Source organism: Cyprinodon tularosa, unplaced genomic scaffold (assembly GCF_016077235.1).
Source record: "Cyprinodon tularosa strain WSP-4 unplaced genomic scaffold, ASM1607723v1 ctg304, whole genome shotgun sequence".
Taxonomy (NCBI): Eukaryota; Metazoa; Chordata; class Actinopteri; order Cyprinodontiformes; family Cyprinodontidae; genus Cyprinodon; species Cyprinodon tularosa.
This window is the reverse complement of record NW_024039013.1, coordinates 1297143-1323606: the sequence shown is the minus strand read 5'-3', so window position 1 is coordinate 1323606 and position 26464 is coordinate 1297143. Positions and strand designations below refer to the sequence as shown.

At 38.5% G+C, this 26464-nt stretch overlaps 2 protein-coding genes across 7 annotated transcripts; both read left to right on the top strand.

The window, feature by feature from the left end:
• Window positions 1–7234: 7234 nt before the first annotated feature.
• Window positions 7235–14613, top strand: slc25a24l (solute carrier family 25 member 24, like). Of its 3 annotated transcripts, none has more exons than XM_038291958.1 (11): window positions 7235–7274; window positions 7403–7526; window positions 7598–7724; window positions 8077–8164; window positions 9027–9138; window positions 9230–9388; window positions 9488–9625; window positions 9697–9807; window positions 13634–13801; window positions 13879–14017; window positions 14107–14613. In XM_038291958.1, exons 2-11 carry the CDS (start codon window positions 7404–7406, stop codon window positions 14292–14294), a joined length of 1353 nt encoding a protein of 450 aa, XP_038147886.1. In that variant the 5' UTR covers window positions 7235–7274; window position 7403; the 3' UTR covers window positions 14295–14613. The 3 variants fall into 3 exon arrangements, with proteins under 3 accessions (XP_038147886.1, XP_038147887.1, XP_038147889.1); XM_038291959.1 differs by having other exon boundaries at window positions 7400–7526; XM_038291961.1 differs by lacking the exon at window positions 7235–7274 and having other exon boundaries at window positions 7400–7526; window positions 7623–7724; window positions 14107–14611.
• A 2916-nt stretch (window positions 14614–17529) lies between these two features.
• Window positions 17530–26444, top strand: fubp1 (far upstream element (FUSE) binding protein 1). 4 transcript variants are annotated; one of them, XM_038291932.1, is made up of 20 exons: window positions 17530–17688; window positions 18096–18186; window positions 19123–19158; window positions 19270–19306; window positions 19389–19435; window positions 19511–19582; window positions 19666–19723; window positions 19810–19972; window positions 20079–20177; window positions 20263–20361; window positions 20447–20549; window positions 20771–21010; window positions 21180–21340; window positions 21436–21587; window positions 21676–21752; window positions 21860–21985; window positions 22244–22318; window positions 22717–22779; window positions 23259–23422; window positions 23646–26444. In XM_038291932.1, the coding sequence occupies exons 1-20, from the start codon at window positions 17596–17598 to the stop codon at window positions 23652–23654; spliced, it is 1965 nt and encodes a 654-aa protein (XP_038147860.1). In that variant the 5' UTR covers window positions 17530–17595; the 3' UTR covers window positions 23655–26444. The 4 variants fall into 4 exon arrangements, with proteins under 4 accessions (XP_038147860.1, XP_038147859.1, XP_038147862.1 ...); XM_038291931.1 differs by having other exon boundaries at window positions 18096–18219; XM_038291934.1 differs by lacking the exon at window positions 22244–22318.
• Window positions 26445–26464: the final 20 nt, after the last annotated feature.

The window sequence follows — 26464 nt, the reverse complement described above, 5'->3', positions numbered from 1 at the left end:
ATCAAATTAGACACATTTAACTATTCTGCATCCGGTTAGACCTAAAATTACATCCAGACAGAGGCGGTTCTAGATCAGGGGCGTCAGCTGACCCAATACTATACAGGGGCACAATAGGGCACCAAAAAAAAAAAATAAATAAATAAATAATTGGGAGGCAATTATTCATTTTTTAAAAAAGCATGGGCTTTTGTAAAATAAAAATTGCCCCCCAATTTTTTATTTTTTATTTTTTTGCTGCAAGGAAATCAAACCCGGTGGGCAGCAGCAATAGCCCATGCTTTTTTAAAATAAATAATGCACAGTGGGTAGCACTGCTGCCTTGCAGCAAGAAGGTTTTGGGTTTGACCCCAGCCCGAGGTCTTTCTGCATGGAGTTTGGGGATTGACAGAACAGGGAAAATGACAAACAACCAAAATTATAAATTACTCCAAGGGATGAAAAAGTTGTGTCCTTATTTCAGCTCAAATTCTCATATAAAGATGATTTAGTATTAACCTCCAAAATCTGATCTAAAAAAGTTAGAAATAAGTGGTCCTATATTTGCCCTTAAATTGAGCAGGTAAATGAAACTATCTTCTGGTGGCATGAGTATTTCCCTTTGAAATGTAAGTGTTCCCTTGAAATAATATCCACTCCATAATAGGATTGTATTTTTTTTTTCTTAATCTAATTGCAAAACATTCTAAAATGTCTTACCTGCTCAAATCAGAGAATTTACTCTTATAGAAAAAATAACATACATTGTAATGTTTGTAGTTTATGTTTTCAGTACTGGGGCCCTTACAGGCATCAAGAGCTGGCCCCTGTCTAGAATCGCCCATGATCTCAGGTAGCCTACCTTTTATAGAATTGTTATTATTATTATTAATATTAGTGGTATTAGTATTATTGTCACGACAATTACTGGTATGTTTAGTAATTGTGTCAATAATAAAAAATGCATTGAACAAATAGTATGATATAGTGTATCATACAGTATGTTAATAGTGTATTTACTCTATTTTTTATAAGTTGTTTTTTTATATGTTCATGACATTAGGCAGGAGAGATCACTTCATAAGGGCATTCCATCTAAAACAATCCATTGAAATGCTCTTATGAGTTACAACATTTAATTTCCCTTTTGAATCAGAAAAGCATTTTTGAACTGAACTGATTCATTTTATTAAGTGCTTTGTTTTCTTTTTTTTTTCTGTGTCTTATTTTCTCTGGGTTTTTTTTCTCTTATTCATAAAAATGACTGACGTGGTGTATATTTTGACATGTTGCCTTGCCCGAAAAGACTGTTTTTCTTTTTGACATCTAATTTTTTGAGAGTGTGTTGGTTTGTTTAATGGCTACATTCTTTTAGGATCTTTTTGTTAACTATTTATTTTTTAGGAGAAATAGAAAAAAATGCACGAGATAATATAACGATAATATTGCTTTTTTAAAATTTTATTCCTTATGTCATTTTTTCTTGATTTTAGTTAAAAATATGTAATACCTTTAGGTAGCATTTTCTAAACTTTTAATATATTAGGCCTAATAAAAAGTTCAGCTATGTTTAACAATTTATTTATTTTTGCTAATAATTATAAACTTTTAAAGAATACTATTGTTATGATTATTTAAAATGATGCATGTTTTCAATAGTTTTTAATACAGTAAAACATAATTCACATTTTTGTTTTATTTAAATTTAAACTATAATAGAAGCGAAGCAGCTTTTACTTTGAAAGACAGTTTCCGGTGTAGTTGAAACCAGCTGAACTTGTCTGCTCATGAAAGCCAGCGGCTGTTTCTAGAAAACAAATGTGTGTCTCGTCATTTTCTAAATGGGGCTCCTTTGCCCATGCTGGCGGAGGTAAAAGGTGATCCAAAAAGTCCCCCCGCGTCATATTTTACCTGCATGACGTCATGGTCGAAATAATCCCACATTCTCATTTCCATCACCTGTCAGAAAACAGTATGGGAACACAGCAGTCTGCTTAGAAAAAGTTTTTTCATGTGTTTCAAATAATCTTACCTTTTAAATTAAGATTTAAAATTGATAAAAATGAGACCCCCCCCCATCTTTAATTTATTTAATTAGTTTTGTGAAGACTGACACAACACCTAGTGAATGAAAAATTCTAAACCTGTGAATTTTACCTGAGCCAACATCTCTTTGTGAGAAGCCAGATTTATGTCTAGTGATGGATACAATGCATGACAAACATTATACCCCATAACATTTATTTATTTATTTATTTATTTTTAACGTTTTCTATATTAAAACCTCAGTCTTCAATATTTTTATTGGGATTCATTGTGATTGATTTACACACAGCTGTCCATTATTGTAAAGTGATAGAAAATGATCCATGGTTTTTGACATATTACATATTTTAAGAGTATTTAATGCATTATTCAGCCCCCTTTACTCTGATATCCCTGGATGTAAAGCAGTGCTTTGCTCAGAAATCAGTTAGAGCCCACTTGTGTGTAAATAATACTCTGAAGGTTTTTTCAAAGAACAAACATAACAATCACCAAGGAAAAACGCAGAGAGGTCAAATATAATGGTGTGGGGAAGATTAAAGCTGATTTCATGTCAGAACTTATCATTGTAAACATCTCACAGAGCTTTTTAAATTCATTATCTGATAAAGGCTTAGGATGACAGCAAACTTAATAGCAGGCCTGGAAAGGATTGTCAAAAAGTAAAGAAGACCAAGAGATCCGAAGCTTAGAAAGAGAATCTGTCCACATGACCATTGTTACTTCTGCATTCTTTCAAGGAAGGTCATATATTGATGGTCTTCAGAATAGTAAGAAAAAGCCTTTTTTGAGAGACCTGTGGGGATTTACCCGTTTTCCAGTTTGCAACAGGCCATAGAGAAGATGTGTCGGAGTAGCCTTGTTGAACAGTGCTTTCAAATCACTGGCCACCAATCACTGGCCTGTCCAAACAGGTTCATTTGATGTTCCTACTGGGATGTAATTCACCGCCTCTGGAACAAGCAGTTCTCCTCTAAACCAGAGGGTGGCAGCAGTGATACCATTATAAGGAATGTCCTACTTTGGCATTTTAAAGTTAGTATGTTAACCAAAAAGGAACAACAATAATACAGCAGTTGTTTACAGACATGATTATTCTTACCAATATACTACAATTAAAAAGGACTAAGAATTTGTTTTATATTTTTTGGCGTAGAGATTATCTCTGCAGTCATATTCTATGTAATTAATGATAAAGAACAACTGTTCAACCAATTTAATTTACGTATAAAGTAGACCATAATTAAACAGAAACCATATTCAAACATGTGTGCAGCTTTATTTGCAAGAGGCTCATGAAAATCTGGCCTGTCTTCAGTGATTTTTTTGGCAGATATGACATGTGGGCATTCATCTTCCCATTGGTTCATTGTGATCAGTATAGATTGACTCTAATAAGGTTTCGGCCAACTTTTAATTTCCGGCCGGCCACCCTTCAGTGCAGGTTATGTTTCACAGAACCACCACTGCTTTCAAGTCAGATGGGACCAAAGTTTAATAACATATAAAATGATCTGTGAATAAAAGCTGTTTCCACCTGACAATAGCCCCACTTTATGTTGGGTTTGGATAAACCCAACATAAATATTTTTTGGATACAATATTAAAGATGTTAAGAATACGAGTACTTTAAAAATATCTATCTGCTATATTCTCATACATACAATTTCAGTCCTCATAACAGTAGATATACTTTGCTTTTGTTTAGTTTCTAAACGTTGGACTAGAAGTTAAAAAAAAGAGAAGGGAATCATTTTCAGCTCATTTTGAATGTCTACCAGTCAGAGATGAAAAGTAGGAACTTTATGAGAAAGGGTAGAAATGGTACCTTTACTTCAGATAAATGGATTTTGAACCAATGCTCATTTAAACTCTAGAAGTAAAAGAATTGTATAATTCCTCAGTCTTTTCAGCCATCTGTCATGTTGGAAGCATCAGTGTCAGTGACTCAGATTAACAAACTGATAACAGTAAAAGGCTGTGAGAAACATTGTAGAAATAAGAATATGGCAGAAACTACTCAGCCAGCTGGACAACACCACACACTCTACATAATGTTGAACTGTCAGATTTACCTCAGAGTTGCTGTACAAATGGACATTACAGCAGAAATAAACTTTACACCTACATTGCATGAAAAATTTACAACAAGGCACTCTACCAGTCTTTTAAATTTTCATCTACATTACATTGTGTATTTTTATTTAGGCTAATTTTACACCTAAACTGGCCAATTATTTAGCTTTAAAATCTGATATACGTTCCTGCAGTCAAACTTACAATATCCCTGTAAGTGGATCCAATAAGAAACTATCTGCTATAAAATAGAATACAATAAGTCTGTTTTTATGTCCAGCAGTAGAAACATTTCCATTAAATATTATTTAAAATCCTCCTTCTCACATATAAAGCCTTAAATGGCCAAGCTCCATCTTATATCAGAGATCTGATTGTTCCTTATGTTCCTAACAGAGCACTTCGCTCTCAATCTGCAGGTTTACTAGTGGTTCCTAGAATTTCTAAAAGTAGAATGGGAGGCAGATCTTTTAGTTATCAGGCTCCTCTCCTGTGGAACCAACTACCAGTTTTAGTCCGTGAGGCAGACACCCTGTCTACTTTTAAGGCTAGGCTTAAAACTTTCATTTTTGATAAAGCTTATAGTTAGGGTGGCTCAGGTTATCCTGAGCTATCTCTATAGTTATGCTGCTATAGGCTTAGACTTTTGGAGGACATAGGGACCCCCATTTCATCATTCTGCTTCATTCTCTCTCTGTTCTCCTATTCTGCAGAATCTGTTAGTTCAATCTCTAACCTTCTGCTCTCTCTGCTTTTCCTCAGAGTAGCTTTGCCTCGTCTGTTCCTGTTTGGCTGTGACGTCATCCTGGAAAAAAACATCAGCTGTGCTGCTTCTATCAACACCCTTGTTAATAGATGTTGGAGATCGGCCTGTTTTCCAGTGTGGTCCTGTTTCTCTGACCGTGACTGAGTGGATGTGCTCTCTTCGTCCTCTGGCATGGGATCTGCCTTGGAGCTCGTCTGCCTGGCTGTGTGTTTCCTGGACGGGGCCGCCTTTTACAGCTGCTTTTTGTATCTCTGCTTCTGTCTCCTTGAACCCCAGTCGGCCTCGGCAGATGGCCGCTCACACTGAGCCTGGTTCTGCTGGAGGTTTCTTCCTGTTAAAAGGGAGTTTTTCCTCTCCACTGTCGCTACAAGCATGCTTAGTGTGGGGGATTGTATTTGAGTCAATGAGTCAATGCAATTAACTGGTTTTCCTTAGATAGAAAACTTTGTATCAATTTGACTGTATGATCTGGTTGAACTGTAAAGTGCCTTGAGATGACATGTGTTGTGAATTTGGCGCTATATAAATAAACTGAATTGAATTGAATTGAATTAAATCTAACATACTGATTGTAGTAGGCTACATTGTAGCCACAGCTGTTCTGAGACTCAGTGACACAAGCCAGGCTGCCTTACACAGGTTATAACATATAGTGCCATTCTCAGAACACACATATTCTTAAAACTGTTAATTCAATATAAGTAAAAATAAAAGTTTTCAATGTAAGATTCACAGCATATTCTGTAGTTATTAGCTAGCTTCATTCACTCCATCTAGATGAGTGCATAGTGAGAGTTGCGTTGTTTTATTGATTTTTGCCGTAATCCTTCATACCCAGCGTACATATGACTACAGTGGAAAGGAAAACTTCCCCTTAACAGGAAGTGAACAGAACCAAGCTCCGTGTTAACAGCTATCTTCCTGTGGGTTTGAGAGAGCATATACAGTAAGTGAACACAAAAGCACTGATCCAGGGGTATTTTCTGAAAGGGATCCATGATTAGTTGTAACAATAGACTTGATGCGGCCTCCTATTGATGATCCCTGAAAGGCTGAAAGGTACGGTCGGGTGATGTAGATTTGTATGACCGGCTAAACACAGAAATACAGATAGTTTTAAAGGGCTGTATGTTTTTTTTGTGTGTGCTGTTTTTCTATTATTATTCTTGTAGTACACATTTAAATGTGCACGGCTGCTTGTCCTGTCTTGTTTTGACAGGTTCAAATTTACCTCAAGTTTTATTTACTACTGGATACAATGGAGCACACTGAGTTCTTGTTTATTCCTATTTTTGCTGTATACTTAATTTATAACACATTGTACTGAACATAAATGTATATATTTTGGAAAATAAACAACTTTAATTTAATCAATACACATTTTGCAGAAAATAATTATTGTTTGCAGTCTAACTGAACTCTTTATATATTGGCCCCCACCGCCACCCCATATCTCCTTTGCCACCCCTGTTTTAAAATAATAGCTCCTCCACTGGCTACTTTCTTTAGGGATCGAGACAATGGGATATTCTCTTGTCTCTTAGTTTATTCTCTAACATTATGCTCTCTCTGACTTTTCTCATGGTAGCTTCGCCTCATCTGTTCCTAATTGCCCCTGACACCATCCTGGAGAGAAATATCAGCTGATCCATCAACACCTTTGTTTAAAGATATTGGGGATCGGCCTGTTTTTCCAGTGTAGTCCTGTTTCTCTGACTGTGACTGGCTGGATGTGCTCTCTTCATCCTCTAACATGAGAGTTGGCTCAGAACTCGTCTGCCTGGCTGTGTGTTTCCTGGACAGAGCCGCCTTCTTTCTGTATCTCTGCTTCTGTCTCCTTAAACCCCAGTCAGCCTCAGCAGATGGCCGCTCACACTGAGCCTGGTTCTGCTGGAGGTTTCTTCCTGTTAAAAGGCAGTTTTTCCTCTCCACTGTCGCTATAAGCATGCTTAGTGTGAGGGATTGCCTCGAGTCAATGAGTCGATGCAATCAAATGGTTTTCCATAGATAGAAAACTTTGAATCAATTTGACTGTATGAACTGGTGAACTGTAAAGTGACTTGAGATGACATGTGTTGTGAATTGGTGCTATAGAAATAAACTGAATTGAATTGAGTTATGTAGACTATGGACTTCACAAAAAAAGAAAAGAAAACTTCACAAAGACATGTTTCTCATAAATAAAATGAAATGGATTATTTCATAAAAATGTTCTGTTAATTCAGAATTAATTCATTTGTTTATTTTACATTGTCTTGTTAATTTAGAACAACATAAAGCTTTCTTGTTTTCTTTTCTATGAATACAATAAGCTTCTGTACTTTTTTGTAGCAACAGCGCCCCCTCAAGGACGTGAGTTTCATCGCATCGGCTCTGTTGATGAGTCAGCGTCGGTGCAGAGCTGCAGGTCAGTAATATCTGATCATAACCATCATGAATACAGTCTGCGAATGAAGAAGTCTGTTTTCTGGTTGTTATTTTTTTTTTTTTTGCATTTTACATTTTTAGAAAAAGAATCATTTCTTCATGAAGCAGCATGGATCAGTTCAGAGGATTGTTTGTCAAACTGGACCAGAACAAGGATGGATTCATATCGGTGGCAGAGCTCCATGACGAGATGAGGAAGCATGGGATCATCTCAGGAGGTGGAAAGGTCCAGGTAATAAGCCATTGGGTGTTTAGAGTCTTTCTGTAGTTAAATTGTTTATTGAGAAAGTTATTTCCTTGTAGAATATCATTGATTCTTATGATAAAGATAAAGATGGCCTGCTGGATTATGAAGAATTCCTCGGCTACATGATGGATAGAGAGAAGAAATGGAAAATTCACTTTAATGACCTTGACAAGAACAGCTGTGGTGAGTAAAACGAAAATCAGCCATGTCTCCCTTTCAGAGAATGCAACTATTAACAGGACTTTTAATCAGATTTCCCCTTTTAAAATGTAATCTGCATGAATTCTACACATGTGTAAACCTTCCTCGTTGGATTACACTGTTTCATTTCATATAGTAAAATATGCTTTTATAGGTCAAATGAATGAAGGTTCGCACAGAGCCATAAAATGTGTTTATGGTGAACACAACCTGCAGCACTGCTGTGACCTTTACACTTATGCCGAAACTGCTGTGATTAATTGACTTGCAGGAAATGAAGAGGATGAGCGGCAAAGTGTGTGTTTGTAATTCTCTGTATCTCTTCTTTGATCAGGAGTGATTGACCAAGAGGACATCATATGTTTGTTTAAGGAGTTAGGAGTGGTCATATCAAAGCCGAATGCAAAAAAAATTATTCAAATGTAAGATTTCTTCTGCGCATTATAACTTCATGGATTCATTTTTATTTTCTTGGATAAACATTCATAGGTGTCATAAAAGCATTTACAAAGACTGGATGAGTCCAAGCAGGAGTTCATTTTCTAATCAGTTCATGTCTTTTAATGATTGATTTGAATCGCTCTCTTTCCAGTTTCATAATTATACAAGAAAAAAAAATGCAATAACCTTGAAAGACAACAGATTATTACTTCTCTGATGTTTTCTGTTATATATTTAGTAAAAAGAACATTTGATCAAAGGTTTATATTTGAGCCTGTTTAAACATGCTGAACATTTAAACTAACTAAATTCAAACATGCACACATTTCATGTTTTAATAATCATTGAAGTCTGTCTCAGTTATTCCCTCCTGGTAGAAAAGATGCTTAAATACATAATTATGAAGCATGAAAACTGATGTGATTCCTGCCTATAATGAATATAGGTAAACTTTTGACTGGAACTGTACACTAATCTCAGTTTCATGTTTTTAATGAAACCTACTTTGTATATTTTCATATGTTTGGTAATATGTTTTTTTTATAATAGAATGATGGAATAGGGGTTTAGGACTAATTTATACATTTGTATGGGTTTTTTGACTCAGGCAAACTGGAAGATAAAGACTATAATATTTAATACTAAAAATAAAGGTTTTGGTTTTCAGAAATGTGAACAAAATGGTTGCAAAGCAAAATGTGTTTATTTTGTGTCTATCTAAAGATGGACTTTTTTTTTTATTCTTATATTTACCCAATTCAAACAATTAAAATCTGGACTAATAGGTAGCATTAACGACTCGTTTATTTTCTCTAATGTTTAATATCTGTCCTTCTTCACCAGGATGGACAAAGACAGGTCCACGACAGTGGACTGGGATGAGTTCCTGCACCATGTCATCCTCAATCCCGTGGACAACATTGGCGAGCTTGTTTCCTCGTGGAAACACAGTCTGGTAAAATCTTCTAACAGATTTGGAGATTTAAAAAAACAAAACAGACCCTAACATACTGATGAGGGAGATCTCTGTGATGGGGTTTCTGCAGGTGTTCGATGTGGGGGAGAGTCGAGCGATGCCTCTTGAGTTCCCAGACAATGTGTCTGGGTTTGGAGCTTGGAGGACGTTTGTTCTATCAGCAGGTCTGGCTGATGCAGTGTCCCGCACTGCAACAGCACCTATAGACCGACTGAAGACTCAACTGCAGGTCAAACAGCAGTTTTGATATCCTTGAGAATATCACATTACTCTAAACATTGCAATTACATCAAAGTTTAACATGTATGTGCGTTATTTATTTTCACAGGTCCAAGGATCAAGGGCCTTTTCCCAAAGCTTTCAAGAACTAAAAGGAGGTGGTTTGCGGTCGATGTGGCAAGGCAATGCTGTTAATGTGCTAAAAGGGACTCCACAGTCCACACTGCAATGTCTTATCTATGCACAGGTAAGGCCCGTCAGGACATTTGAATGATTCATGAATGGCTTCTTGTTTCTGAGCCGCTCTTCTTCCTTCAGATGAAGGTTTACACCCAAAACAGGAGCCAGGAGACTCTGACGGTGTGGCAGCGCTTCAGCTTGGGTTGCATCTCTGGAGCTGTGGCCCATGCTGTTTTCTACCCACTGGAGGTATCAGAGTTCAGGAACAGCTGTTTATGCCTAAATATTTCTGCTTTTCTGTTGAAATGATATTAACTCATCACTGATAAATTTGGATATTGGGTTTTAGGAAAAATACAATGTCATGTGTGTATATCTACAACTCAGTTTCACTAGTCAGACAGCCTCTAGCTTTTTTATTTTATTGCACATTTTTTAAGTTTAAAGAGAGAGATGACCTTTGCCCAATTTTTTTTCCTCCTCCAGTCCTGGATTCTCTCTTCTGCTCACTTCTCTTTAACTTACTACTCCACAGTTTTTTGTTGTTGTTTTGTTTTGTTTTTTTGTTGTTGTTTTTTTTGCAGAATTTAGGTCTGGGAGCTGAGATAGCCATAAAGGCAGGTTTATTTTTTCATGGGATGAGCCATTTACTCAATGCTCTGACATGTCAGAGTCCATCATGCCATACATTTTAACAGGTTTGGTAGACAAAAAGGCTCAGACATCTCAGATTAGACCCATGTGCTGTTCTGGGTACTTATCATTTGTTTCACTATCCAACCTTATCCTCCCAGTGTGATTGCTACTGAAGAGCTCCATCAATATCTCATCTGACAAAAAAAAATTGTTTTATGTAAGCATTACTATGATTAAAAAAACTCCACATCCTTCTATTTGTAAATGTAGGGCAGAAATACCTTTTTTCCCCAACAACTGGTTGAGTTGAGCATGAGGTCAAATAGTCGGTGATCCCCTAATATTACTTCTTCATGCAACTCTTCTACAGTGAGCTTTGGAGACTTTTCATCTCCCTCTATCCTTCTGACTCTGTCAAATATACAGGTGCTGGTCATAAAATTAGAATATCATGAAAAAGTAGATTGATTTCAGTAATTCCATTTAAAAAGTGAAACTTGTATATTATATTCATACATTACATACAAACTCATATATTTCAGATGTTTATTTTGTTTAATTTTGATGATTACAAATGACAACAAATGAAAATCTCAAATTCATCATATCAGAAAATTAGAATATTACTGAAGACCAATAAAAACAAAGGATTTATAGAAATGTTGGCCAACTGAAAAGTATGAACATGAAAAGTATGAGCATGTACAGCACTCAGTATTTAGTTGGGCCTCCTTTGGCCTGTATTACTGCAGCAATGCGGCGTGGCATGGAGTCGATCAGTCTGTGGCACTGCTCAGGTGTTATGATAGCCCAGGTTGCTCTAATAGTGGCTTTTAGCTCTTCTGAATTGTTGGGTCTGGTGTATTGCATCTTCTTCTTCACAATACCCCATAGATTTTCTATGGGGTTAAGGTCAGGAGAGTTTGCTGGCCAATTAAGAACAGGGATACCATGGTCCTTCAACCAGGTACTGGTAGCTTTGGCACTGTGTGCAGGTGCCAAGTCCTGTTGGAAAATGAAATCTGCATCTCCAAAAAGTTGGTCAGCTGCAGGAAGCATGAAGTGCTCTAAAACTTCCTGGTATGTGGCTGCGTTGACCCTGGACCTCAGAAAACACAATGGACCAACACCAGCAGATGACATGGCACCCCAAACCATCACTGACTGTGGAAACTTTACACTGGACTTCAAGCAACGTGGATGAAGTGCCTCTCTTCTTTTCCTCCAGACTCTGGGACCTTGATTTCCAAAGGAAATGCAAAATTTACTTTCATCAGAGAACATGACTTTGGACCACTCACCAGCAGTCCAGTCCTGTTTCTCTTTAGCCCAGGCAAGACGCTTCTGACGCTGTCTGTGGTTCAAGAGTGGCTTGACACAAGGAATGCGACAGCAGAAACCCATGTCTTTCATACGTCTGTGTGTGGTGGTTCTTGAAGCACTCACTCCAGCTGCAGTCCACTCTTTGTGAATCTCCCCCACATTTTTGAAGGGGTTTTGTTTCACAATCCTCTCCAGGGTGCGGTTATCTCTCTTGCTTGTACACTTTTTTCGACCACATCTTTTCCTTCCCTTCGCCTCTCTATTAATGTGCTTGGACACTGAGCTCTGTGAACAGCCAGCCTCTTTAGCGATGACCTTTTGTGTCTTGCCCTCCTTGTGCAAGGTGTCGATGGTCGTCTTTTGGACAACTGTCAAGTCAGCAGTCTTCCCCATGATTGTGTAGCCTATAGAACTAGACTGAAAGACCATTTAAAGGCTTTTGCAGGTGGTTTGAGTTAATTAGCTGATTAGAGTGTGGCACCAGGGGCCATCAATTTTGAACCTTTTCACAATATTCTAATTTTCTGATATGATGAATTTGAGATTTTCATTTGTTGTCATTTGTAATCATCAAAATTAAACAAAATAAACATCTGAAATATATGAGTTTGTATGTAATGTATGAATATAATATACAAGTTTCACTTTTTAAATGGAATTACTGAAATCAATCTACTTTTTCATGATATTCTAATTTTATGACCAGCACCTGTATGAATATAAATGGTCTATCAGGCTAATATAAGTTTTAGATGTTTTAACCCCTTAACGCCCATTTTTACAAATATGCAACAAACCCCTTTTATTACTTACATGGCCAAGATAGGATGCCCATTCCCCAATTGCAAGTTATTACACATTAATTTTAAACCTAGGAACTTTTGGCAAGCTCTTGTTTTCATTACAACTGGTTTCTAACGTTGTATGATATATATTTATATACTGAAGGAACTGGATGAACCATTCTTTGAGGAGAAAATCCTCCATGGGATGCTGATATGACCAATCCTACTGATGGTTAGAGAGGTATGGACTGAAGGACAACACAGAAGCACTGATCATGGCAGCACAGGAGCAGGCCTTGAGCACCAGAGCAATAGAGGCCCAGGTCTACCACAACAGGCAAGATCTCGGGTGCAGGCTGTGCAAAGAGGCCCCAGAAACAATCCACAGCAGGATGTAAGATACTGGAAGGAAAGAAATGCATGGAAACAACATATCCAAGAGGCTGGTATGGTGTACAGAAACATCTATGGAGAATACAAACTGGAAACCCCCAATTAAAAATGGGAGCCACCTCCCTTGGTAGTGTAGAATGAAAGAGGTAAGATCCTGTGGGACTTCCAGATACAGTACAAACAGACAAAATGGCTGTTGCCAGCCAACCAGACATTGTGATCCTTGATAAGCAGCAGAGGACAGCTGTAGTTATTGATGCGGCCATACAAGATGATGGAAACATCTGGAAAAAAGGACATGAGAAATCTGAGAAATGCCAAGGCCTCAGGGAGGAACTAGAGATAGTCTGGAAGGTGAAGGTTCTGTAGTGCCTGTGGTCATTGGAGCACTGGTGGCAGTGACCTCCACATTGTAGACGTGGTTCCGACAGATACCTGGAGAAACATCAAACATCTTAGTCCAGAAATGGGCAGTTCTAGGGGCAGCCAAGATACTGCGAGGACCCTTCAAGCTTGCAGGCCTTTGGTAGAGGGCCCATACTTGAAATGAAGGGGGCCACCCTCCCCACCCAGGACTACAAGGTGTGAGTAAGAGAGCATGTATATAAATTGGGTTGTCAAGGATTTATACTTGTATTTAACTCTGACTCTAAATTTGAGCAAAATCAGTCAGACACTCTTGATTTAGCTGTGTAATCTCTTACCTATTCAATTTTAAGCAGTTGCTTACACACTGGGACTGTGCAATAGTTATGCCTAGAAAACATGAGGTTCATTTTTCATAAATTTCACATATGTTTTTTTCTCTCTGAAAGAAATTTGTTAGAGCAAAAAAAACAAAACATAAAACTTAGCTAATAGTGCTGGATTCTTCACAACTGTCTGTATAATCAGTGAAAGTGTTTCTGGACTCTCTGCCCTCTCTATTTGCTCTACAGGTGTTGAAGGTGAGGCTGAATCTACAGCAATCTGGCACATATCATGGCGTGGTGGCATGCGCCCGAACTATTTACAAACAGGAGTCCATGTCGTCCTTTTACAGAGGCTTCAAACCCAGTATCCTCTGCATGATCCCCTATGCAGGTGTGGAGTGTGCAGTTCATCAGGTGAGCTTCCCCAAACCCCATAAAGATCATCTGCATTTATCCTCCCTTCACAGAAACTAATTTGCTTCTCGCCGCAGTCTATCATGAGCTGGGCCAAAAGCGATCCCGCTTACAACAGTGACTCCAAGCTGTTTTTGTTTAGTTTTGTGGCTTTTTCCTCTGGGCAAATAAGCAGCTACCCACTGGCTGTGATCCGGACACAGCAACAAGCTCAGGGTAACAGTTGGCAGCTTTCTGACACAATCTTAATTATTGAAAACATGGGAGAGGAAGCTTTCCTCACTGTGCTTTGCTTTGTTTTTCAGCCTTCAGCTCGGATTCACGTCCAGTCTCTGGTGTGCTATCCGGACTCACGGGGATATATGAAAGGAATGGAATTAGAGGATATTATAGTGGCATGGGGGCTAGCTTTGTCAGGGCTATTCCATGTGCTCTGATTAACTACAGCCTGACCAGGAAATTTGAAAACATGTTTTCTTCCATGGGGTCTTGAGGATCTCCAACAACTTTTTTGTTACATTGGCTTTTTGTCAGAATGATAAAGTTTCCTTAACAAACTAAAGACTTCCTGTTGATTCATTTTGTGAAATGTTTCCAACTACATAAATAAAACCAGCATGAGGAGTGGACACCATTAAACCTGCTGAAGGCAAATGGTTGAATGGACATGAATAATAAGACAAACTGTGACAATGAATTCCTCAACATGTGTTCTGTATGTAAATGCCATCTGCTGGGGTCTGTTAATAAAGTCCTACCATGAGCCAGACAATCTTTATTTATGTTAAAGTAGACTAATGAAAGATAGATGATTCTATTTTGGTTTATAAACCCTCTGCCCCTCAAATTTTAGTTTTTTATTATTTTAAGTCTGTTATAAAAAAGGCAAAATTTTATATCCCGTCTCCCTTGTACATCTTTTATACAATATTAAATATATAAAAATGTGTTCATACTTTGCAGCATTACTTTGATATTTATTCCACTAACTTTAAATTCCTTTTCTCCTTTCTTGATTCAATGAGCATCATTAGTGGTATTTCTTGTATTAACAGAAATGTTAATGTTTGGACCTTGTATAATGAAAGATCAAATATACAGCCTTTTGATGAAACATATTTCAAATCATAAATGTTGAGGTTTCTTGTTGTATCACAGATCACTGAACCATACAGGGACACCCAGGAAAAAAACAACTTTTGAAGGTTTTATTTACAACATATGTAGGTGGTATTTATTTATTTCTATCACACATAACATTTTTTGATGTAAGTGATTTTAAGATATTCCCCATTTTAACAAAAAAATTCTACTACTGAATAAGTGGAATAGGTTACTGTATACATTTTTCTCTTCCTATTAAGAACTGCAAAAATGTATGAAAAAAGCATAGTATAGTTTTAAAATATAGAAAGAGTGATCAATTCTATTTAAACTACCCCGGAACCTCCTACCTCAACCCCGAAACATAGTGGGGGACCTACAGCATCAGAACATTGTATGAAGAATACCACAAGACGAAGCAAAAGGCTTTGCAAAAGAATCACAAAGGTAGTGTCATGGATTCTCATCCCACATGGGAGTTTAGGTCAAAGCAGAGGCAGGAAAATCATCTGAGAGACCACACATCTTGTGCATGACCTCCTATAGCACCTGTGGATCAGCAGGAGATTCAGAATCATTCATTCCTGTACTTCAATATTGAAAACAGCTTAATTAGTTCTATACAACTTTTAAAAGGACTGATGCTATACATGCACACCCAAACAACTCAAGTTTCTATCACTTTAATCCAGCATGGCTCCACAACCGCATATATTATAATCACTCTATTATAATCACTCTCTAAATCACTCTGCTGAACTGAACTCCCATTGTGATGTATGTAATTCCATTGTCTATTTCCTATGTCTTACTTTTAATACCGTTGAATACCCTTACAATACTCACATTCATGCAGTTTTTTTTGTCTGATTAACTCTGTCTTCTTTTTTAGAATTTATACCTTTTATTTATACCTAATTTATACCCAATTTATACCTAATTTAATTTAGTTTTTATTTGACATAGGGCAATAATTCAAAACAAAACAATGTAAAAAACAAAGGGGAAAAAAATACCCCTGAAAACAAAAGTCTTTGTTCAAAACAAGTGAGAAGAAGAAAATGCTTATTTAATCCCACCCCTTAGCTGCACAAACTAAAGAATTACTCTCTATATAACAATTATTATTATAATATAATGTTATCAACAATATCCATGACAATAAATGCGAATAGTGAAAATACTATTAATTGTTCTTATAATAATAACAACAGTAACACAATTCATTAGTTTATAATAATATTCATTATCAGTAAAATACTGCTATCAATAATATTCTTGTTATTATCATAATGAATTCAGTTGAATTCAGTTGATCTATATACCTCCAATTTACAACAACTTCAAACTCAAAGCCCTTTACAAAAACAATTCGACCAGATCAACAGTCGCATGATCAGTTTTCAGTCAAAGGGAAACCAGCTGATTGCCTTGACTCATTGACTCATTGAAGGCAATCCCTCACACCGAGCATGCGTGTAACAACAGTGGAGAGGAAAAACTCCCTTTTAACGGGAAGAAACCTCCATTAGAACCAGGCTCAGTGTGAGAGGACAACTGCTGAGGCCGACTGGGGTTCAAGGAGACAGAAGCAGAGATACAAAAGGCTGTCAACCAGCTCCACAGGCGGTCCCATCCAGGAAACACACAGCCATGCAGACGAGTTCCGATCAAGCTCCTAGGTCAGAGGATGAAAGAGAGCACATACAGTGATTCACACTGAGAGAAACAGGACTACACTAAAAAAACAGGCCAAGATTGAACATCTATAAACAAAGTTGCTGATGGGAGCAACCCAACTGATATTTCTCTCCAGGATGGTGTCACAGCCAAATAAGTAAGCCAACAACAATGACAATCATAGTCACCTTAGAAAGAAATAGAGAAATAGTCATCACTCTGCATTACCATATACGTGAAGTAACATATTTTTCATTTAAACACATAATATTGGGAGACTGCTTGTGTTCATCCTTCAGGCTTTTCCATAGTTTAACGCCACATACAGGCACACAAAAACTCCTTTTAGTCGCTTTCACTGAGGGAATTCTAGTTTCCATCTCTACGTCTGAAATTATTTTGGATACTGAATGGTAGTTATTGTTAACAAGCTTTATATTTCACTTTTATGCTTATAGATGTAGACATTTCAAGCCACTATGCTGATTTATTCATCTAATTCTGGTTCTGCTTTGTTTATTAATTATTTGTGTTCATTTCATGATGTGAATTTAATCTGTTAGTACAGCAAACAACGCAATTTCCTTACAAGGGTGAAATATAGAAACTTTTTCCCCCTCTAATTTAGTGTAACATTCTAACAAAATTATGTTATTTTGGTTCTGATAATCTTATCGTGACAAACAAGCGGAAAACAAAGCAGTGGAAATATTTCAAATACTGGTTTTGTTCAAAGTGCCCAAATTAACCCTTTCAGCATTTAAATGTATTTTTCTTGTGGTTAGTTTTGTATTTTTTATCAGGCTAAAAGGCTCAAGTTCAGTTAATTTATTGTGTTAATGAGAAGAATATTTGCGGACAGTGTATTTTTATATTTTGCCCGTTTTCCTGTTAACGTGTTTTATTTTACTATCGCGAGACCAAGTCGTTACCGCGAGTTCTGCCGTTTCGGTCGTCAATGAAGTCCTCCATCTTGTGGCGCGGCAAGGCAGAGGAGAAGAGCATCGGAGATGGCAGACTATAGCAGCGTGGCTCCGCCGTCCTCTAACGCTGGTGGGGGCATGAACGATGCTTTTAAAGACGCTCTACAGCGAGCAAGACAGGTGAGAATTTCTGGTCGAGTAAATACTAATAAAATGAATGCTTTGATAAAATGAACGTTTTCCGTTCTTTCCGTACAAATTGGTAACGACAGGCTATGCTAGGCTAATATAAGAGGATGACTAGTTACGCCACACCGCTAAAGTGAAAACAGGTTCCTGAAGCGATCAAAGCTAACCGGTCTGCTAAAAAATTAAAAGAGCACGCTTAGTTTTATACAACAATATATATTTTTATTTTAATGTGTCGTTAAATAAACATTTACTGGAATTTTGAAGCGATCCTTTGTTGGATCGACTTCCGCACAGAAGTGTAGGCCGCAGGCCGCGCGCACACCCTCACCGATTGATATGCCATAGCTCTAACTGTTGTTAAAATCTACATTTTCCTTTAATATTATTGTTTTCAGATCGCAGCCAAGATCGGTGGAGATGGCGTTGCGGCTCCCCCGACGAACGAGTTTGGCTACGGAGGCCAGAAAAGGCCCCTGGAGGACGCTGGTGGGTATTTTCCCATGCCTAACCTGAATATCGGTCAGTGGCTCAAATCGATCTTAATGCAACTCTTCACGATTAATGCTTCCCTGTCTTTCAGTAGCATCTACAATGCATTTATCTCATGTATGTAATCGATCATTAGTATTAACACAACCCTTTTATCACATTAGACGCCAGATTTCCACGTTTCCCAGTGAAGATCATAACAACTGCATGCTTTATTACACACTACTGTTGTGAGTCTGCAGCTGTTCTGAATCAATCATTGATCATATTTTTTCAGTCACCTAAAGAAATAAAAATGGGGACAGAAGACTTGTTTTCATAATCAGTGTAAACGTTAGCTTGTCAGGCAGGTTTTAATTGTAGGGCAAGAATATTATTTTTGCAGATGTAAGCTTTGTTGGTGCATAGTTTAACATTTTTTAATAAATGTTTCATTCTTGTATGTTGGGGAGAAATTGACTTTACTTTAAGTTGCATACCCACTGTAGTGTTAATCAATTTCAAGCTTTTCTTTTTAAGTTGAGCTTAGTTTGTCTTTTCATTGACAACTGACAATAAACATGATACCATCTAGTTAAGGGGAATTGAAGCCAAAAAAAGGCAGCTACAAGCTCAAGACTGTGACACAGTTGAACTGACTCTATGATCTATGTGCAAGACTTGTTGTACCAGTTTGGTTGGGGGTAGAATGCATCCATTAAAGAGGAAACTGAAGGTGATACCTGGTTGAGATTATTTGTTCTTGAACAAAATTCACTGAATGTTTTTCAGCTTCTCATGTGTTCTTAGCCTAAAACTTTTGCTCTTAAAGTTCATACCATAAATCCGGTCTTAGACATTTATAACACGCACAACTTGTTTTCAGGTTCAAAAGCATGAATTATTTTGTATAATAAAAGTGTTTATGCAGTATGTTTGATTATTTTGTCACAGATCAACCAGAAACAAAGAAAGTAGCTACAAATGACGGTGAGTCTATGTTCATGTTTTTTGGACTTATTCAATTAACTTTTAAATTAAACTAAATTATGTTTATTTTTTCTTTCTAAGTATTAAATGAACTGTAATGTTGTTCCACAGCTTTTTCAGCCATGGCAGGAATGGGTGGCCCCCCAAGGTAAATTCAGTTTATGTTTAACAATCACCTACAAACATATGTTTTCTTTTCTGCCCACTAATACCTTTGTTTTCATATTTAGGTCATTGTCTGAGGAATTTAAGGTTCCAGATGGAATGGTTGGATTCAGTAAGTGTTTGCTTGTAAGGTAAATGGTACTTTCTGTTCTATTTACTAGTGAAATATTTCATTCTTGTTTTTCAGTTATTGGAAGAGGTGGCGAGCAGATATCCCGGATTCAGCAGGAGTCTGGGTGTAAAATACAGATTGCTCCTGGTTAGTTTTTTTTTTTTTGCTATAAGTATTGATCAGCTAGCATTAAATTTGCAGTTGTGATAAATCTTGTTTGTGTTTTTTAGACAGTGGGGGCATGCCTGAGAGGTCGGTGACATTAACAGGGGGACCGGAATCAATCCAGTACGTATTAAAGTGTAATTTTTTAAATGTAATATCCCAGAATTCTCAACATCTCGATCGCATCTAAAGAAAATTACTCTCTGCAGGGCTGCAAAGAGACTTTTGACAGAGATCGTTGAAAAGGGACGTCCAGCTCCAGCTTTCCACCACAACGACGGTCCGGGAATGTCTGTTCAAGAAATCATGGTGCCTGCCTCCAAAGCCGGCCTCGTCATTGGGAAGGGTGGAGAGACCATCAAAAGCCTTCAGGTGAATCTTGGATTGGGGCTTTTATATAAACATGGCATATGGTGCAAAGTCAGAATGGCGTTTCTTTGGTGGCAACACATTGAATGAGATGCGTTGCTCTTTGAAGGAGCGAGCTGGCGTGAAGATGGTCATGATCCAAGATGGACCCCAGAACACAGGCGCAGACAAGCCACTCCGCATTTCTGGAGACCCCTTTAAAGTCCAGGTTAGTCCCCATTTGATTTTGAAATGAGTTCATTTTAATTTGCTTGTTTGTCCAGTTGTAATGAGATTTTACTTTCCCATTGTAGCAAGCCAAAGAGATGGTGATGGAGCTGATCAGGGAACAGGGGTTCAGGGAGCAGAGGGGCGAGTACGGTTCCAGGGCCGGAGGAGGAGACAGCTTAGATGTGAGTATCTGCTTGGCTGTCCTCTTGGAAATCCGTGCGCTGAACCTTTCTTTTTCATATTATTCACCTTTGTCCGCTCTATTAGGTTCCAGTGCCACGCTTTGCAGTTGGAATTGTCATTGGCAGAAACGGAGAGATGATCAAGAAAATCCAGAACGACACAGGCGTCAGAATTCAGTTCAAACCAGGTGAGCTTTTGGTGCAGCACTGACGATATAAACAAGCTTTGCCATTTGGAGTGTTGGTACAATTTATTTTGGTCTATGATGAAAACTCATGCACCACGCTGATGAGCTGATGTATAACCTTAACCCAAACCAATCTGAGACCTATATCGGAAGTCTAGATGATGTGTATTAAACCTTGTTTAATGTTGATGCTGAAATTAAATGTTCTACCTTTGATCCAGATGACGGCACCACACCTGAAAGGATAGCACAGATCATGGGTCCTCCAGATCAGGCCCAACATGCGGCAGAGATAATTTCGGATCTGCTGAGAAGCGTACAGGCTGGAGGTCCCCCAGGACATGGGGGTGGCAGAGGACGCGGTCGTGGGCAGGGCAATTGGAATATGGGGCCCCCTGGTGGTCTGCAGGAGTTTTCTTTCACAGTCCCAACCATGAAGACTGGCCTCATTATTGGAAAAGGCAAGCACCTTCTCTACACTCATTTTTGCTTTTTAGCTCATGCTTTTTAGTAAAAATTCTTGAAACTTAATTAGACTAAAGTCTAAAGTTAAATTCCAGTATATGTATGTAAAAAAAAAAAAAACATTAAAAAGGGGTTAACTGTAGTCTTTATGTTGCTTTTGTACAGGAGGCGAGACAATCAAGGGGATCAGCCAGCAGTCGGGGGCCAGGATTGAGCTGCAGAGGAATCCCCCACCAAATGCCGACCCCAACTTAAAGATGTTCACAGTCAGAGGGAACCCTCAACAGATCGACTACGCCAGGCAGCTGGTGGAGGAGAAAATTGGGGTAATATATTAGGTTTATATACATTAGGTTTATAGGATATTGTTCTCTGTGAAGATGTAACTCCTGACTAAATTCTTCCTCCTGTATCTCCTCAGGGTCCAGTTACTCCATTGGGGGGTCCACATGGTCCTCCAGGTCCACATGGGGGACCAGGTCCACACGGTCCCCCGGGACCACCAGGACCCCCTGGCGCTCCAATGGGACCGTACAATCCTGGACCTTACAACCAAGGGCCCCCGGGACCACAGTGAGTATAGAGTCGGGTTCCTCTTACAACACTTGATTTAACATTTTTATTTTAATCGGTAATTTTTATTTTATTTTTCTGTCATCAGTGGACCCCCTGCTCCTTATCAGCCTCAAGGATGGGGTAACGGTTACTCCCACTGGCAGCAGGGACAGCCTGATCCAAGTAAGTCACTTCCTCTTTACATGCTATAAAATCTGTTGTGCTTTTCCAGGTTGATTTTGTTCACAAAGAGATGAACATGACCCCGTATGAAAACTTTTTTTGTACAGATAAAGCAGCAGCCGATGCCAATGCAGCAGCATGGGCGGCTTACTATGCTCAATACGGCCAGCAACCACAGGCCTCCATGACTCCATCCAGTGGAGCTCCAGGCACAGCTCAACCCAACGGTCAAGGTGAGAGGAGCGTTCTCACAACACGCACCTGCTTCTAGAGCTAGTCAGTTCAGACGTTTAGGGCAGTTTAGTCCCCTAGATCTTCTGAGTTCTGGCGTGTTTAACAAACCGCAGGCTGGATTGGCTTCACTTTGAAATAACCTCTCTCCCCCGAAAGCAACAGAGTAGTTTTCCTCCACCACCTCTAGGCTGACAGGCAGCAGGTGGAGAGGCCGCTGAGAAAGATTCACTAATTACAAGTACCGTTCTTTTTAACAGGTGACCCACAGGCTGCAGGTCAGAGTGGACAGACAGATTACACCAAGGCCTGGGAGGAATATTACAAGAAAATGGGTATATGATTGTAGTTTCAGTGTACACCTATTAACACCAGTCAGTCTAAACAGCTACAGGGCTTTAGATCTGCTTCTTTTTCAGGTCTGGGTATTTTGTGGGCCTGTTTTTCAGTACGCTTCAACTTGGTTTGATGCCTGTGCTGTTTAGACTGCGAGATTTTCAATTATCTGCAGGACTGAGCTGTTGACACACAGTCCATCTCAGTGATTCTTATTGAAGTCTTTATCAGAGCTGATGCCAGAGATTTCCATCGTGTCATTTTTTTCCCCCCTTACTGAATTAATGAATGTTTGAATTGTGATTGGACATGTAGGATTAATTTGATTGTTTTTCCTTTTTTCTTTATTGTTCATGCACGTCTGCTTTAAAACACTTCTCGTTTGCTTGTTTCACAGGTCAACAGAGTCAACCACCTCAGGACTACACAAAAGCCTGGGAGGAGTATTACAAGAAGCAAGGTTGGTACTCTAAAGGCTACAATTTGAGGGCTTTTTAGTTTCTGTTCTAAGAATAATTAGATATATTTTCAAACCTGTTTACAGTTTTATTTGCCTTTTTAAAGAAAAAAAAATCTAAATGTGTATCAGAATATGACCTAAAAACATAAAGATGATTGTTTCAGGGTGGTTGGCTCTTCTGGCAGCTCTCTATGATGGAGACGCTGCCCGCTCAACCACCCAAAAGAAAAGCAGAAGGTTTCTGACCCGCAACCCAGAGATGTTGGGGGTGGGTTCGTTCCCCTTCTTATAGTTTGTTTCTTTAAACTAGATCGCTCTCTGGTTGTTTCTGAAAATCTGCACACTGCTTTTAATTACCAGAAGAAATTCCTTCATTTTTGAAAATATGTTTGGAGAGTATTTCATTATAATGGGGGCAAGGGTTATTTTCTTTTCCCTTTTCATGCTGGCTTTACTCAGACTTGTACTTGTCCTTTCAGGTCAAGCTGCTCCTCAGGCAGCACCAGCAGCCGCACCAGCGGCGGCTCAGCCTGGTGGCCAGCCAGACTACAGCGCCGCCTGGGCGGAGTACTACCGCCAGCAGGCTGCCTACTACGGCACAGGCAACCCTCAGGCGATGGGTGCGGCACCACAAGCCCCTCAGGTACATGGTTTATAAGAACGTGTCTGTTACATTCATATGCGCCCTAATCTTCCATCCTCCGTCAGGTTTTTATAGGGTTCCAGTGAAACGCAGCAGCATCAAACACCTAACCACAGCTTTTCCTCCCTCAACAGGCTTTTTAAGCTTTTTTTTTTTGGGAAGCTGAGTCCACTGTTTCTGCTGTTAACATGCAATGTATCTTTTATGTATTTCCTCTGCACAGGGCCAGTAATGTGAAGTGGACATAAAGTAAATGCTACATTGTCGAAACAAAATCCTTTGTTAAATGTTTGGATGCTGACGCCTTGATGAAGATCTTAAATTTCCTTGGTTTGAAAGTGTTTCACATAGATGGCAGATTACCCGGCGAACACGTCCTCTTGATTTTTTTTTGTTTGTTTTTTTCTCCTTTTTTTTTTCTTTCTTGTAAATGCTATGTTTTTAGTAAAGGTAATTATACATATGGTCATTCCAGCCCTGTATCTACATTAAATGTGGTTAGAACTCATGTTTATTAAACTGTAGACATTAACATGTAAATCATCTCAGTTTTAAAAATTCTATTGCCTGTTGTGTTTTTGCAATAAAACAAACTGAAACCTCCTGTGTTGGTAAGTTGGGGTGGTCCACAAACAAAAAACGGTTTAGATGAAATTCTTGATGTATTGTTGTATGCTTTACCCGTTTGAGGAGCTTTAAACATAGGCAATGTGTGGGTTTGTCCTATAAAAATCGACTATGAAGTTGTGCTGTCCTGTCTCTCTCCAACTGTCTATAAGGCTCAGAGAAACGTGCATACAGTGATGCTGAATGATCTTGCTCTTTGTAGATGTAGATGCACTTGAATTGACAGGTATCCGTGCACGGTGTCTCCATTTATCGCGTTGCTGTTGTGCTTTTTGCCTGGTACCCAGACACTGTTGCGATAGTTGTTTTTACCTGTTGTTTTGCCTTGAAAGCCACTTCCTCTTCCACAGGCGAGTTTAGAAAACAAATTATGGTAAGCAGGTAATCTGAACATGTCCCTCAGAAAATGTGGTCTCAAGAAAATGTTATATACATATATTTTTAGTGCTATTATTTTTGTGCTGTTCTTTTTCCAGGACAGTCGGGTAAATTGCCACTGTATGAAACAAAATATAGAATTTTGTCTTGCCCAATCCCGGTTCTGTATATTTTTATATCCCTTTAAAGAGTTTTTTTAATCACTGCAAACATTGCGGATCTTTATTTACTTTGCCGATTCTTAGTGTTTATCCGATATAAAGCGTAGATGTTGTAGGGTCGGGGTTGGCTAAGCAGCTTCTTCATCCATCAGTTGAGCCCTGCTGTAATGTAAGTACCCAACTTAGATATGCACTCTTTTTTAAATGCTTTTTAAACTGCTAAACATGTAGACTCATGTGAGAAATTACACCCTTTCCCTCCTTTTTTTGTGGGTAAGTATGAAATGTTTGAAAAAGAGGCAAAAAAAAAAGTTAAGTTTGATTCTTGTACCACACGTTTCTGAGATTGACTGTATGACGCCTAGATTTGTACTCTTGAAAGTATGATTTCAGGATGTTTAATGATGGATTTTATGACATGATGGGGATTCAATGGTGGAAACTGCGTTCTTTAACCTGTTTATTGAAAAAGAAATATTAAGCATTGTTAAGCACCACTTGTAGTATAGAAATTAGTCCAGATCTTCAGCGTAGCATGCCTAGGATTCCTCTGATTTCCTGTCAAACATGTCCCATTTAAAGCATGTCGAATGCTAGTTGTGGACGTCGTTGCTGACTACAGAGGCTGTTGAATAAGTCGGAACAATATTTGACTGCATTGTTCACTGATGGCAAACAGTGCAATATATCTGATCTTTGCAGTGTCATTCCAGACCTTGCACCTTAGGTTCTGCTGCATTAACACAGGTAAGCGAAACCTAAGGGAACAAGTGTATTTTTGTCCTTTAAAAAATGACTTGTATTGATGCAAAGAAATGCTTACCTGTGGTGTTAATATGCCTCAATGCATTTATGCTCAGTTATAAAGAATTGTGCCAACTAGTTTACACTTCAGCAGTCCTTTTTACTATTTCCTTTGATTCATGAACTGCATGAGTTGTATCAGTTGTTTGATGGTTGCCTTCCAAAACTAAAAGTTGCGTAAATGTTTGTCATGTGCTCAATATTTTTTTTTTTAAAAGGCCTTTCTGTCTGGTAAGTTTAATACTTTAGGTTGACACTGGTTTAATGAAATGCATGCCACGCTGTTGCCAGAAGTTAGCAATGTGCTCAAATGTTAGCTGGAATAATCGGTGAAATGCATTTTATTTATCTTTGACCAATTAATTTTTTTATTCTGTCGTGGTGTAAATCTGCCCTTAAGTGCAGTGCAAACCTTCTATTGAAACGTTGCTGCCTTCACTTCTTGCTCACAGTGTTGGAGGATGCTGCAGGCTTAGGTCGTAAAATCAGGCCGTGTCGTAGTTTGTCTTCCCCCCCTACCCCAAAAGGAGGAATCCTTTGAGTCTATCCCGCTGCTGAACGTAGACCGTTCAAGAGCTCCAGTCATAAGGTAAAGCAGCAAACGCAATGAAATTTAAATTCTGACTGCAAATTGCTCAGATTAATTCATTTTATCAGCCTGGTCGACTCCTTTTCATTCATAATGCTGTAGTGTGTTTAGAGCTGTCTCATGGTTTAATGCCTTTATTTACAAATGTACCTTTTTAAAACTTTAGAAAGTTGGATGAGAGCAGGAACTGAAACTTTGACCCATACAGTGTGTAGACAGAAAGTTGGAGGTTATCAGGTTGAAAATCACTTTTCTCTGTAGTGAAAAAGGTTTCTGATTGTTTTAGAATGAGATGCTCAGTGTTTCAACACAATCCGAGGGGGTGTAGAGGACAAAACAAGGAGCATGCCTTAGAGGTAAAACAGGTTTCATGTGCTGTGTATATTACATCTACTGGGTTGTCTTTGAATTACCTTTAATTGAAATGTTGCCATGTTCACTAATAAAGTTGTTCTAAATGGGATGTCTCAGTCTAATTTTTCA

Bases quoted from the DNA above. Each gene is read 5' to 3' on its own strand.
- slc25a24l (XM_038291958.1), top strand. From the start codon at position 7,404: ATGGATCAGTTCAGAGGATTGTTTGTCAAACTGGACCAGAACAAGGAT. The intron at 13,802-13,878 runs GTGAGCTTCCCC...TTCTCGCCGCAG, and splicing joins TGGAGTGTGCAGTTCATCAG to TCTATCATGAGCTGGGCCAA. The intron at 14,018-14,106 runs GTAACAGTTGGC...TTTGTTTTTCAG, and splicing joins GACACAGCAACAAGCTCAGG to CCTTCAGCTCGGATTCACGT.
- fubp1 (XM_038291931.1), top strand. From the start codon at position 17,596: ATGGCAGACTATAGCAGCGTGGCTCCGCCGTCCTCTAACGCTGGTGGG. The intron at 19,973-20,078 runs GTGAATCTTGGA...TGCTCTTTGAAG, and splicing joins AGACCATCAAAAGCCTTCAG to GAGCGAGCTGGCGTGAAGAT. The intron at 21,341-21,435 runs GTAATATATTAG...GTATCTCCTCAG, and splicing joins TGGTGGAGGAGAAAATTGGG to GGTCCAGTTACTCCATTGGG.